The sequence below is a fragment of the Plecotus auritus genome, assembly GCF_963455305.1.
Source record: "Plecotus auritus genome assembly, chromosome: X".
Lineage (NCBI taxonomy): Eukaryota > Metazoa > Chordata > Mammalia > Chiroptera > Vespertilionidae > Plecotus > Plecotus auritus.
The window spans coordinates 23,399,948-23,415,453 of NC_137784.1; the positions used below are offsets into that span (position 1 = coordinate 23,399,948).

The window sequence follows — 15,506 nt, forward strand, 5'->3', positions numbered from 1 at the left end:
ATCCACGTTTCAGTGGACCCATACAATTCAAACCTGTGTTGTTCAAGGGTCAACTACGGTATCAAAATGCCTATTTGGGAATGAGGAGGTAAATGGGAAGTGGGATGGGGTGGGGACACTGGACTACAAATCAAACTCTCCAGCAGGTGAGAAATTTTAGGGGCACAGATAAGTTGTTCATCTACTTAAACAACAATAAAAACAAACCCTCGAAACCCTTCTTTTCCTATTCTCCTCAAAGGATTGGTGAGGATTAAATGAGAATTCAGGTGAGCAAAGGTAAGTATTATCATCAGTAGCAATAGTAACAATATTATTATTATTTTAATCCTCACCTGAGGATATGTTTTTATTGATTTTTAGAGAGAGAGAGAGAGAAACATCGATGTGAGAGAGAAACATCAGCTGGTTGCCTCCCATACTCGCCCTGGGGATTGGACCCACAACCTAGGTATGTGTCTTGACCGGGAATCAATCCTGCTACACCTTTTAGTGTATGGGACAAAGCTCCAACCAACTGAGTCACCTGGCCAGGGCATAACAATATTATTTATAAGCATAGAAGGTAAAAATGGTAGGGTGAAGCTCTTTCACGGTAGTGAAAGCAAACAGTGGGCAATTATGAAAGCAGATTAGGAAAAGTCTGAGAGTTAAATAGAGAAATCAGGATTTATTCTGTGGACAATGGCAAGAAACTGAAGATTTCTAAGAATGGTGTCAGACAGTGAATACATTTCTCTAAAACCAGTGTAAGGAGCAGTAAGACCAATGAAAGGGACCTGGGTGCAGAGGAGAGGCTTGTGATGAGAAGGCCTGAAAACAGTATAAGAGAGGCAATGAAAAGGAATCAAACAAAAGACATTTCTTTCTCTTAAAAAAAAAAAAAAAGCTAGCACGGCTGGTGTGGCTCAGTGGTTGAGCACCAACTGATAAACCAGGAGGTCACAGTTCAATCCCAGTCAGCATATACCCAGTTTGCAGGTTCAATCACCAGTGTGGGGCGTGTAAGAGGCAGCTGATAGATGATTCTCATCATTGATGTTTCTATCTCTCTCTTTCTCTTCCTTCTGCTCTGAAATCAATTTATATATATATATATATATATATATATATATATATATATATATATATATATATATGAAGCTAGTACTTACTACTTTTTCTTCTAATTCTAGATGTTCAAAAGAGAAAATTTGGAAAGTACAAAATAGGAGAGAGAAGAAAATAAGAACCACCTCTTACCACTATTAATATCTTGACTGATGTCCCCCAATCTCACAAAAGACATTCCCAACACCTTGGAAACTGGCTAGCCAGCGCACATTCAATCTGTATGAGAGTATGGACTGAGTTCAAAGTTTTGACACTGAGGAGAGAGGGCTGCTACTACAGAGACAGAGGCATACAGAAACAAGAGACATGAGGTTAGGGAAGAAGGTGAGCATCCAGCAAAAGGATACAATGGGCAGACCTGGACCAGTCTGGGCTCCTCATAAGGGGACAGCACTGGGGAAAGTGAAGCTTCTGTTAAGTGGCTCCTTCAACCAAATTAAAGAGAGCCAGGGACTCTCTTACTCATTCCCAACAAACACACCCACTCAAGATAATTATGTGGTGATAGAGGTGCCAACAAGCAATACAATGGCAATCATATTATTACAATCCTATATAATAAGAGAGGAATATGCTAATTATCTGTTACGCCCTGAGGCATAATGACCAACTGCTTAACGACCAGATCACAGATCTGCAGGAGGATGGAGCAGCAGGAGGGGGCAGGGCAGCAAGCTATGGGGGGGAGGGGAGGGGGGAGAGCTAAAGAAGGGTGGCAGCGACCTACTGGCACACAGATTCATGCGCAGGGCTACTAGTATATATATATATATATATATATATATATATATATATGTGTGTGTGTGTGTGTGTGTGTGTGTGTGTGTGTGTGTGTGTGTGTGTGTGTGTGTATCAAATCAATGTGATGTACAGAAGTCCTCACTTATCATCGATAGGTTCTGTGACTTTAAGCAAAATGACTTATAATGAAACCAGTTTTACCACAGGCTAATTGATATAAACAAGAGTTAAGCCCTGGCCGGTGTGGCTCAGTTCACTGAGTGTCGTCCCATGCACCAAGAGGTCGCCAGTTTAATTCCCGGTCAGGGCACATGCCCAGGTTGTGGGCTTGATCCCTGGTACAGGGCATGCAGGAGGCAACTGATTGATGTTTCCCTCTCATATCAATGTTTCTCTCTCTTTTCCCTCTCCCTTCCTCTCTCTCTGAAATTAATAAAAACATATTTTTTAAAAAAACCACAAGAGTTAAATTCCTACAGCATCTCATCAACGTTATAGGGTAACGATGTTGAACAAACCAACACGATTTGAGGACCTGCTGTACACCTTAAATTTACAGTGTTATATGTCAAATATATTTCAATTAAAAAAAGAGAGAGAGAGAGTTGGCAGTGAGGGTGGCAGTGGCTGCCTGATGATGTTGGCAGTAGCACAGTCAGCACAGTGTGGTGACAGGACAATGGCTTCAGCGGTCCTGAAGCCAGCCCAGCTTACTCTGCAGGAGGGATTGTCTCTGAAAATACGGCTGTAGGTTTATTTTCTGACCATCACTCTCAATCCAAGTCACAACACACACACACACACACACACACACACACACACACACACACACACACGTACATATACATACATATGAATGTGTGTAAGAGACTTTCACAACTAGAACTCAAAAACTAACTGAAATGACTAAAGAAAAAATACTTAGGAAAAACAAAACACATAATTCAAGCTGTTTTATAATTGGATTTAAAAAAACCACCAACATAAATCTGGACTACTGTGGTCATTAGTATTCACTGTATGAAAGTTACTTGTATCTACATTCTGGAGTAGAAATATTAATGCAGTAACATGCAAGAAAAAAAATCTAGAGATAGTGATAGTCTATTCACTTTTTGGAAGATGTATGAGGTGAAAAAATGCATTTATTTCTCTATACCTATTTTAAATTTACAACTAATTTGCCACAATTTTGGCAACACAAGCCAAATAGTATATACAACTCTACATGAGTGGGCGTACTATATGTGCATTTAGTCCATTTGCCAAGTCAATTATTGAATGAAGGCTCAGAATGCTTTAAACATCTAAATATTCACAATGTTCTCTCCAGGAGGCCTTCTAGTTTTATCTTAGTCTGTGATCAAAGACTACAGGTCTAACCCAGTTATCTCTATGGCTAATTCTATTGGTAACAGGATTAGAATGGATTGAAAACCCCCATATTAACAAAACCAGCTTTCAGCATTTAAAAAAGAATATAAGAACACTGTGACTAATGTGATACTGCAAATGTCTCACTCCTTCAGTGTTGGTGGCATTACAAATAGAAACAACTTTTGACAAAATGCCACCTGGTAATATGTATTCAAAGCCATAAAACTGTTTGTCATTTAGTCTGGTAATCTCACTTCTTAGCATTTATCCTAAGGAAAAAACTTCAGTCAAAAAAAGAGCTAACTGCAGGAAGATGTTCATTGCAGCATTACCCACCTTATAAAACAAACAGGAACAACCTAAATGTCTATCCATGGAGTGTTCAGGCATTTGGAGGAAGATAGTGTTTCTGGGGGCACTGATTATGGTATGGAAAAGGTAAAGGGGCAGGACAAGAAAGAGAATGGACAAGACTGTGTTGAGCTACTGATGGGCATTAGCAGAGGGTAACTGACATAAACAAGAGCTAAGTTCCTACAGCAAGCATGTCAAACTCAAAGGCTAACACGGGCCAAATAAACAAGGTTTAAGTTTACATGGGCCATAAAAAAACAAAGCTTCAATTTTCATAGAAACGTAGGTTTATTTTGATAGAGACATGCTGAATACAAAGGGCTAAAATAAATGAGTCATCGTTAACATAAAATAGAACATTTTAATAAAAATTATTTTTTTCTTGAATATTAACTTACCAGACACTGAATAACTGCAAATAAAGCTATTTTTCTTGTTCTCTGAAAGCGAAATATTTCCTGTTGCACACACCAAACTAGTCAGTACAAGACTAATGACGTGGCAATTGGCTGCTAAAATATTCGCTGCTGGTGCTAGTGGAAAGAAATGGTGTGCCTGCGCATAAGGTGCGTAAGGGAAATAAATGCAACACGATTATAATAATCAGTCATTAGCGAACATTGTAGTTTGTTATTAATAATTATGATAACAGGATATTGTAAAAATTAAGTGATGAAATTTTTATTAAAACGTTTCTTACACACCGTTGTATTGGCTGGGCCGTAAAAATATTCTTTGTGGGCCGCATGCGGCCTGTGGACCACGAGTTTGACATGCTTGTCCTACAGCATTGCATCAACGTTAGTAAGACTATGGGAAGGCCTTAGAATAGCAGAAAAATATCAAAGATACAAAAGGGAAACTTTAAAAAAAAGATAGCTGTGTCAACTAGTTACCAACAGCCAATGAAATGAGGATATAATTACAATTAGATAAAAATAAAAAATTGAAAGACTCACCTATAAAAGTATTTTTCTTATATACAAAGAATTATTCTATGATTGGAGATGTATTTCCTCCCTCACTGAACCACTGCAGACTCCCATCCCTCCCAGCACCTTAGTAACTGTGGGGTCCCAGCTGCAGATGGAGATTTCTTTTTGTTTTGTTTTGTTAATCCTCACCTGAGGATATTTTTTCCATTGATTTTTTAGGGAGAGTGGAAGAGAGAGGGAGAGACAGAGAGAAACATCAATGTGAGAGAAACCCATTGATTGGTTGCCTCTTGCACAAGCCCCGACCAGGGCTCAGGCCGGGAGGAGCCTGCGACCAATGTATGTGCCCTTGACCGGAATTGAACCCGGAACCCTTTGGTACGCAGGCTGATGCTCTATCCACTGAGCCAAACCAGCTAGGGCCAGATGGAGATTTCTTTTCCTTCCTCTGCACTGTCCTCTCTCCCCCAGACCTGAAGCTCCAGAAACCTCTGCAGACAATTTAAAAAGGTTTCGAATATCAAAAATCCCCTATCTACCTGCCTACAGAAGAGCTATATAAGAAATGAAAGTTCTGTGTTTTAAAAATATCTAAAATATAAAACAGTAAATATGTTACTTAAGAAGGTGAATAACTTACAAACTGGAAGCAGCTTCTGACACTCGGCTCAATGTTACTGCCCCCAAAGGATGCAACTTCACCCAACTGTCTTGGGATTTGGATGGAATCGTGCAGAAGGAGGCCCAGCCTGCGCTGGTCACAAAATCCTGTTGAACTTGCCACTTGCTTGAAAAGGTCTACAAAAGGAAGAAGAGAATTGCAACAATGAAAAAGCAGCACCAAGTAAGTGCTAACAGAACCTAATGGCCAACTCACTTCCAGTACCAATTCTTAAGAGTAGCCAATATTCCCATAGGGCAGTTACTTCTACCGTATGTTAATCTAGACATTTAATATTTTTATAGATGAACTATAACCCTCAAGAAATGAGTTTACATACAATCCTGACACCTGAATTTTCCTATGTCAGAAGACAATCCTTTGGGAAATTATGTTATATATAGGACATAACTACTATAATAAAATAACTGTTTTAGCATTAAGAACCATATAACTAGCCCAAAGCACCATCCCCTTTGGACATCAGAGATTCAAAAATGTACCAAAATTGGGACTTCTTTATGAAGCCATCAGATCATTGAGTTTCTTATATGTGTTCCCACAGGATGCTGTACATATTTGTAATTAGCTCATATCACTTTACACTGATTCAAAAGGTGTGGTCTTTTTGGCTGAAGGATGGTATCTCCTTGAGAGCAGGGACCTTATCTTGGTCAACTGTGTGCCAGAAATATCTACAGTAGAATAGTTGTACCTGCAGAAAGCAGGTGTCCAATATAGTGGGTTCACAGAATGAATGAACATAACAAACACTTGCAATATGTTTTATTCTTAGAAATAAAATCATTTTAATCACACATTGTTTTCAAATAAAAGTTGCCCACCAAATTAAATCTAAGAAAGCTTTTTTTTTTACATTGACTTTTTTTAAGAGAGAGTGGAGGGGAGGGAGAAGGGAGGGAGGGAGGGAGAGGGAGAGAGAGAGAGAGAGAGAGAGAGAGAGTGAGAGATCAATGTGAGAGCGACAAATCGATTGGTTGCCTCCCATATGTGCCCTGGAGCCTGCAACCAAGGTACGTGCCCTTGACCGGGAATTGAACATGAGATCCTTCAGTCCAAGGGCCGACACTCAAACCACTGAGACAAACTGCTGGCTAGGGCTCAGAAGTACACTTTAAACTCTAAGAAATTAAATATTTTAATGAAACATCTAAGATGGCAATAACCAAAATGAGACCGCACTCAACCACTTTTCATCATCTATCCAATACACACACATAGATTGTTTTCAAAATTATGAATTATTTTCAAATATCCCAATTTGAAGTTAATATTTCTGTGTCACCAACCTCAAACACACTTCTGCATAGTAGTTATTAGAAACACAAACTTGAAGCTCCCTTGATGACTCCATTTAGTATTACAATGTGCTGGTACAACAATACCGTTGACATGATTAGATTATCAGCTAACCTATAATAAGTAACTATAATATTTAAAAGGGGACAAAAACACAGAAAGATTCCATTTTATCCAAAATATGTTCTTAAGTGGTTAACCAAATCTGTTCAGTTATTTTCTCCTAAAAGGATGAGAAAACTTAAGTGGAAACTACATAAAAGTGAGAGCTTGAAAAGCTTGTGTATTTTTTGGCTTACTCCTAGGAGGGAAATGAGCAGTAGGACACAGAGTGGCTTTGGAGGAATTTAATCTCTTTTATCTCCTGCCTGTCCTTAAGCTCAGCACAGCTCCTCATCCCTGTGAGGCTAGGCCTTAGGGGAAAAGAGAAAAGACAAAATAGATGAGGTTTCTTTAATATTCCTACTGAAAACGTTTCTCACAAGCATTTAAAGGGGAAAACACATATGGTCCCTTCACAATGGGAATGAATGGTTGCTAATAGTCATTTCAACCATCACTCCTCTAGTGTTTGCTTTTAATTTGGGTTGACGGATTTTTAGCAGAAAAACCCAATGGCTAATCAGTAGGAAATTCTATAAGGTGATATTTACACTATAAAAAATGGCAAGTTATCTGTCTCTCCAATAATAAAATGTTAAGTCACATCACAGAATTGGCTATGCCAGTACACCTTGCAGTAAGATTATTATAAAATAAACAATGCTTCTTAAGCACGAATGCCAGACAGTAGTCTTTAAATAAGAATCCAAATACTAGGCAAGAGCATGAATTAACCTTTCATATTTATTTTTCTGACTTATACAAAGGGGTTAGGAAATCAGGTTTTATCCCCTAGGAACATGTGTTTTATTCAGACACAGTCAATGTAATGCAAAATAATACTTGGACTGGAGAAGTTAATCCTCATTCTCTATTTAAATACCTGCAAGCTAATGTTTGACAGGGAACAGCACAAACCACCTTTTATGACATTCTAAAAGCAGTTTTCCATCTTACACGAAGAACTTGCTGTCAATGAGGCAATTAGCCAATTATTTAATAAAAGAACTACAGAGTTAATACTGCATGACGCTACATCCTGGTACTTGTGTCTTCCAAGTGTGCTTTACACAGAGAAATGATGCCTGTTTTATAACAGGACCAGTGACCTCGGATCACCTCCCCCGTGCGTCCCCCTATTATAAATAATCACAATATCAGGAAACACACGAGTACTGTGACACTATTTCTACTAGATGGTAAACACTTTTCAGCTAAGAAAAAAAAATTCGTTGGATATGGGAACTCCATTGACCACTGTTCTATTAAGATTAAGAACTTTTCTGAGTTCATTATCTATTTGGAGATGACTTAGAATGTGATGGAAATTTGAACAACTCGAACAATGAATATTTACCAAGTATTCAATTCTTAAAAGCCCTTACTTGAATTTTAAGAGTGGCTCTACATAAAATAGGAAAAAATATCCTTCTAGTCATCCATGGAGAGCCACCTGGGTTTAAATCAGTAAGTGGATGAATTACTATTATGCACTAAGCTACTTTGGTTATTGAAGCCCAAGAAAAATTACCAGCAACTCGCTGCTCTGCTCTCTTCAAAACTCTTTCAGATTTTCATTACACTGTCCATATTCAGAAGAAAATTAACCACTTCAGGCCATATGACACATAATATGAAATATGAATGTTTATCTCCACAAGAAAAATATGATACTCTATTAGAGAACTTCAAATATATGATCTTAAAGTGCAATTTTAAAATAACCTATGCTTTAATATACATATATATATACATATATATATACACACACACTTTGCGTTTGCATATAAAACTGGAATAAAGCATTCCACTTGACACATTTATTAAGTTCATTAAATCCATGGGAAATTTTTTAAATAAAAAGTTTTTCATTTTGTGGAAAATGTCTTTCAATAATTTTCAGCTTTTGTTATGGAAAACAAATGAACATTAGATACTGGTTTTTAAAAAAGTAGACTAATTCTTAATTTAGCATTGTGAAATTACAAAGGACAGGTCCCAGTTGTGGGTTATTTTTGGTGAACAATATGCTCAAGTTTCAACTGATACAATTTACTAAATCCCTTAGTCAAACAGAAATCCTGGATTCTAATGCATTAACAATATTACTATTGTTGAAAGATTTTCTTATCCTTTTCTACTCTTTAAAAAAGGCAAATCAAAGTTTAACAAATAAACTTAGTACAGTAACTCAGGTCTTCAAGGAAATAAACTATCCTCAAAAAATTTTTCACACAGGTAGAAATAAATTATATATTCAGAATCCATTCATGTCATCTGCAGAGAAAACAGTGCTAAAATATATCTGAGAGAAGACCTGAGTACAAACCCTTATCAAAGCAAATGTAAGGGTAATCCACAATTACAGGCATGGTAGATGCAGATTTCAATAGCAGGGTGATCTTAGAATTTAAAAAGCAATACCTTATCAAAAATAATAAAGAAAAAAGGGTATACATTTTAATCCAGAAGGTGGTGGAAATCCACCACAAAGGCAAAAAGCAAAATAGTTGATATGCAACTCCTTTTCAAAAACCCTCCCAGATTTCCAAATGGGGAGATGTTCTTTCTGACATGTGAAATGAGGCATGTAATAATTCTGATGTCTAAGAATTCAGTCAAAATTAAGACCAAGTCCTTCTGCTACCTTCCTCAACTGTCTTCATTAAGCTCAAGACAAAAATTCCAACTGGGGATCTCTCCTGTGTGCAATCCCAAAGAAATAAACCAGTGCTATCTAAGGAGTGATGAATGGAGGTCCCATTGAAACATTTCTCTCTCTCTCTCTTTTTTTAATTCAAAACTTCCTCTGTTTGAGGAGCTGAGTTTGCTGAATTAAGGGCTTGTTTTCATTTTGTTTGGCTTATCAGTTCATCTCCTGCAAAAATCTCTGAGTATTCAGATCTGGTGACAGGTATAGCAGCATCTCCAAGAGCACATCTGCCAGTGAGAGGGAGCCACCCCCAAAGTAGATGAGGAACTCAAAACACACAGGCAAGAAAGGGAAAGAATGAATGGCTACACATGGAGTCATTGTAAAAAATTAGTATCTCAGGGTTTTATTTATTTTCTAATCTGAGAACAATCAATAGCCTAGCTCTTACCTCCTAGCTTACCAAGACAAAATAATTTCGGTTCTAATAAGTGCAAAAATGATTTATCACAGGGACAGCATTAGGTCACACAGCTTCATGAAACTTTCAACCTGAGGACCATATTTCTAGACTGGGGCCCTGTTGTGATGCTAATTAAACCGGCACCATTCTGCCCACTAAGCCTCCTATGACAGAGTCTGAAAGACAAGCTTGCTGTACGTACGTGTCATAAACATTCAGCAGCCAATTGAGACACATATCCACGCAGAGAGGGACGTTGACCAGATTGTTGTGCTCTTGCTCCAGGCGGTCATAGATAGTGGTCAAACAATTAATGATCTGCAGGATGTCCATGGGCTGGTCGTTTTGCTTGAGGTTGTGCTGATCCAAGGCATCACATGCGGCTGACAGGCTCAAGAGATCCACTGCAAAAGCCACAGAAAATCACAAGCGATTCAAGGGCGGGGGGGGGGGGGGGGGACATCCTCCTTTCGCTATTTTTTCTTTCCCTTTGACAATCTGGTAGACATGTCTTGTACCCCTCAGTGAACACCAAATCCGAATCCTACCCACTTTTATGTATTTATTTTTCAGTCACAGTTGATATTCAATATCATGTTGTATCAGTTTCAAGTATACAGACTTAGTGGTTAGACAATCACATAGTAGTACATTACAAAGTGGTCCCCCCGATATTTCAAGTATCCACCTGGTCCCATATATTCTTCAAACCCTACCCTCTTTTATTATTTTTTTAAATATATTTTTATTAATTTCAAAGAGGAAGGGAGAGGGAGAAAAAGATAGAAACATCAATGATGAGAGAGAATCATTGATCAGCTGTCTCCTGCACGTCAAGCTTGCAACCCAGGCATGTGACCTGACCAGGAATCGAACCGTGACCCCCTGATTCATAGGCTGACACTCAACCACTGAGCCACGCTGGCCGGGCAAACTCTGCCCTCTTTTAAAGTGTTTTGTTTTCATCCTTCAGCTCTAAGTTTGCCGACTTTGATGAGCATTCAGGATCTGAAGTTGTTCTCACATATCACTGGCATTGACTAGATAAAGATGTGAGCAAAGAGACAGTTCCCATTTTTAAAGTATTGGGAAATATTTGTGAGTTAAGGGGGGCCTATCCAGTTCTACATAAACCAAGTCATTTTCAAATGAATAAGGAAAAAAACTATTTTACTAGAGATTTTGAAAGAATTCCTGACCATATTTTCTTGTATTGGTATTAGAGAAGGTCAGCTTGATTAATCTGTATGGTTAGGGTTGTGTAAACTCTATTTCCAGTTATGCAAAAAAAAAGTCAAGCATTTTCTCCTTAAAATATTAGTCACCTCACAATCTTTCTGCTACCTTAACATTAGGTGAAAAAATAATCAACTTCACTAAAATTTTCCATGGGCAAACTAAAGTAACTGTGCAATCCATCCAAGCTATTTCTTCTTTCACTTTAGATTGCATTTTACATTGTACTTTTCAAATCCTCTAAGAACTTTGAGTGGCAGGGTGGGGAGGAGGGACAGGGGGGAGTTCCCTTGATGTGAGGTGGTATTTAATCATATGCTGGAAGATAAAAATTTAACAGAAGTGAAATCTCAACCTTGTCCAACATCAGCATATTGCATGCTTTATTCCCAAGTGCACGAAAAGATACTTTTTTTTCTAAAGCAGGCTTATTAGGCAAATTGGAAATGCAACAACATGCTTTTATAACACCTTATACACCTAAGCTCTGGTCTGAATTCTCAGTCCTTTGAGAGAAAGAATCAATGGTAATTAAGTAAATTTCTCACGTATCTCAGGGCGGGGGGGAGGAGGCAGTATGATTATAAATGTTACTGCAGATAAAACACCAGCCAACCCAGTCAGTAAACAGCTTGCCCAAAACTAAGCAGATGTAAATTTAAGGCTTTACTGTATTTCACCAGCTATTTGTGACTGGTTCTAAGTAAATGTTAAGGAAAAAACAAAAAATAGTGGTTAATATCCTATGTAAGTTAATACCTATGTGGTACATATTTTTCGCTTTAAAAAAAGGAAAATAGTAACTTTCAAAGTTTCCCTAGAAACATGACCTGGTGGTGGGAGCAGGAGGGTTTTTTTTTCTTTGTTTATTGAAGAAAACAAAAATCATTAATTGTTTGACCACTATCTATGACCGCCTGGAGCAAGAGCACAACAATCTGGTCAACGTCCCTCTCTATGTGGATATGTGTCTCAATTGGCTGCTGAGGTTTGAAGTTTATTATTTTCTTTTGTTACTCTGCATTAATCATAATAAATATTTTGCTTTATATCTAAGGATACAAGAACCAACAAGTGAGAAAAGCTCTGTGATTCCTGGTACCAATTTCCCTAAAAGGCCCTGTATGAGCACTCATCCTATCAAGGCAAAGGTCGTTGGGAAGGAAAAAAAAATTTCTTGTACCCTTCTAAGTTCTTCTGGCTAGTCTAAGAATTAAATTCATATGAAACAGATTAACAGGAGAAAAAAAAGTTATTGAATTTTGTGCAAATGGGGAATCCACATAAACATGAAAATTCCCAAGATAGTAAGGCAAAATGAGGTGCAACTGTCATTCTGGAGTTTGGACTAAGGAGAAGGAGGTAGAGGTTTGGAACGTCAAAGGGAAGTGATGCAATTCACAGGAAGATAAAAAGAGTTAATGTTTAGTAAAAACATGTTTGCTGGGCCATACAGAAACTGTGGGACACAGAGAGGACTTTGATCGAACAGGCCTTGCTAGGTTCCTATCACACCTACTTCATATTAAACTAATAGCTCTCGGCCTAGAGCAAATCTATCTAAATTCTTTTATGCAGTTAGGGGCAAGGTCAAAGGTTCTTCCTGAGTCTGTGTTTTCAATGCAAAGTATTCCACGTGACAGAGACACATTTTGGGGTGGAGAGTTTTGCTACTCTACAGGCCCCCCTCCTTTTGCTTAAAAATACTTTCAAGATAATGACCTCTTTACATGGAAGCTGAGACTTTGCTTAAAGTGGCAGAAAGGAACATAACTTGATTTGAGAGGAAGGCAGGTAGGAAAAAGAATAAATAATTTTAAAAATAACAATGCAAGCACGAAGGAGAGCACAAGAACGCAAAGGCGGAGTGGGCACTGCATGGGAGACTGGAGAGAGGTGTAGGGAAAAAAAATAACTCAAATTTTAATATTCTCTTCTGTGGGCACAGTTTCAGAGGCAGGTAGAGCATTTAGAAATGCGGCCCACCATTTCCATTAGTGGAAGGGAGGAATGGGCTTCTTCTAAACACCAATATTCCTAAGATGTTTGTTTATATATTAAAGGAAGCTATGGGAGGTTTGAAGTTCATTATTTTCTTTTGTTACTCTGAATTAATCATAATAAATATTTTGCTTTATATCTAAGGATACAAGAACCAACACGTGAGAATTTTTAGACTCACTTCTGTATTGAGTCTAATTTACCATTGTGATGGAAACAAACACACTGACAGCAAAATTGCATGAATTTCTTTTTATCGGGTCTACTCTTATCTCTGTACAGGTGAATGGGTAACACGCAAAATAGAAAATTTGGAGTATAAATAGCTCCGGAGTGGAGCAAAGAAATTGCTCCGAAATAACAGGAGCAGAAGATGACATAGTTAGGAGAGAAATACTGTGTAGTGTGCTCTGCTAAAACCAGATGTGCTTAAACGCAAGCATGATCCATCACAGAACATTGGAAAACACACTTCCCAAAACAAACATATCAAACAGAATTCCACTTTCATGGAACAATTTTTAAAAGATATCTATTTAGGAACGCATAGCTGGAACTATGGGGTTAAAAAGAGGTGAAAAAATCAATAGGGATGATTTAATTGCTACACAGATATACACTTAAGTGTCCAAAACGAACATCTTATAGAATATATTAAGATTTTTTTGATGAAACAAACATAATGAAGCCTCAACAAGCAACCAACAGACATAATTTTGTGAAACTATCTTTTTACCTCAAGCTAGGAATTTCCACTTAGAGGGGGAAATATATAACCTTTAGTGAATATATATATATATTCACTAGGGAATATATTTTAAAGCTATATTAAAACCTAAGTATGTTCTAATATACCCTCTCTTTTTAAAATATATTTTTATTGATTTCAAAGAGGAAGGGAGAGGAAGAGAGAGATAGAAACATAGGTGATAAGAATCACTGATCGGCTGCCTCCTACACACCACCTACTGGGGATTGAGCCCACAACCCAGGCATGTGCCCTGACTGGGAATTGAACCAGAACCTCCTGGTTCATGGGTCGATGCTCAACTGAGCCACGCCAGCCGGGTAATTTTTTTGGTCTTTTATAGAATCATAGGCTTTGAGATCTAGAAGGCCCATTTAGAATCACTTTGTAGTAGAGAAAACGGAGACTAGAGATAAGAAGACTTGCTGACACCCAGGTTTTCAGATTCCTCATAGAGGTACATACTGAAAAGCAGAAAGGGTGTCACAGAGGGTGTCCTTAGAGAGTTTACTGAAAAAGAAAACCATCCTTCATTCCCTACTAGTGATAACAATAGAAAAAAGAAGCACCAAAAAGTTGGTTAGAATAAATCCCATGGTGCCAACACAACTCATCCCACAGGTAAACCTGAATACTCTATGTTAATATAAAATAATCCTGTAACCTAATTAGTTAGACAGAAACAGAGGGGGTTTATGATAGGATAACTGCTATGTTTTGCTGATTTTTTTTTTTTTTTTTTTTTTTTTTTTTTTTTTGCCCAGAGGAGGCTGTTGTTGATGTCACTCCAACTCACTCTATAGGCAGCTTATACTTCAGGCTAAAGAACTTTCCAAGCAAATCTTTACCCACAAGAAAGTCAATGCACTTTGATGAAGTTATCTGTGCTGTGAGAGTTAATTACACTCTGGAGTGGGCCTGAGATGCTTTGGTGAAATAGCTACATAATGCAGAAGTGACTTTTTGTGTTGATGTGTAGCTACGGGTTACAGGTTATCACTACTGTTTATTGCTAGCAGTAACACTGGCCATTTTTACCTAGTCTCAGCGAGACCCGTGGAGGCCAGTGTGTTTGGGACTGGCTACGTAGAGAAGAATATGCTCAGGTTACCAGCACGCTATAAGGAACCCTATATAAGACAGTTAATATGTGTTCCCTGGTATCCAAAGTGAAATCATAGGTGGTGGTTCTTGATCCAAGAGAGAAAGTGCATCCTGGTGTGGCCCTTAGAGAGGGGGCACTTGGAACTTGCACCTGGCCTCTCTGGACCCTATGATGTGGTTGTGATACATATCTTCATTTTAATGTTGTTGGTATATTGTAGCAGTTGCCTGCAATGAATTTTAGGTGGTTTTTTTTTAAATTTATTTTATTGATTTCAGAGAGGAAGGGAGAGGGAGAGAAACATCAAAGATGAGAGGGAATCATTGATTGGCTGCCTCCTGCATGTCCCACATCGGGGATCGAGCCTGCAACCTGGGCATGTGCCTTGACCGGGAATCAAACCATGACCTCCTGATTCATAGGTTGATGCTCAAACACTGAGCCACACTGGCTGGGCTGAACTTTGGGTTTGTAAGCATTGTTTTTTTTAAATATATTTTTATTTTTAAAATATATTTTTATTGAATTCAGAGAGGAAGGGAGAGGGAGCGGGAGACAGAAACATCAATGATGAGAGAGAATCATTGATTGGCTGCCTCCTGCATGCCTCCCACTGGGGATCGAGCCCACAACCCAGGCATGTGCCCTAGACCAGAATCAAACCCGGGACCTTACAGTCTACAGTCCGATGCTCTAT

At 38.2% G+C, this 15,506-nt stretch overlaps 1 protein-coding gene across 1 annotated transcript in view; it reads right to left on the reverse strand.

Annotated features, from left to right (window-relative positions):
* The window catches only part of DMD (dystrophin), a 2,407,712-nt gene that overhangs the window by 86,322 nt on the left and 2,305,884 nt on the right, over positions 1–15,506 (reverse strand). Inside the window, 4 exon segments of the mRNA XM_080651877.1 lie at positions 5,161–5,318; positions 7,650–7,739; position 9,922; positions 9,924–10,123. Of these exon segments, the coding sequence (XP_080508003.1) occupies positions 5,161–5,318; positions 7,650–7,739; position 9,922; positions 9,924–10,123 (449 nt within the window).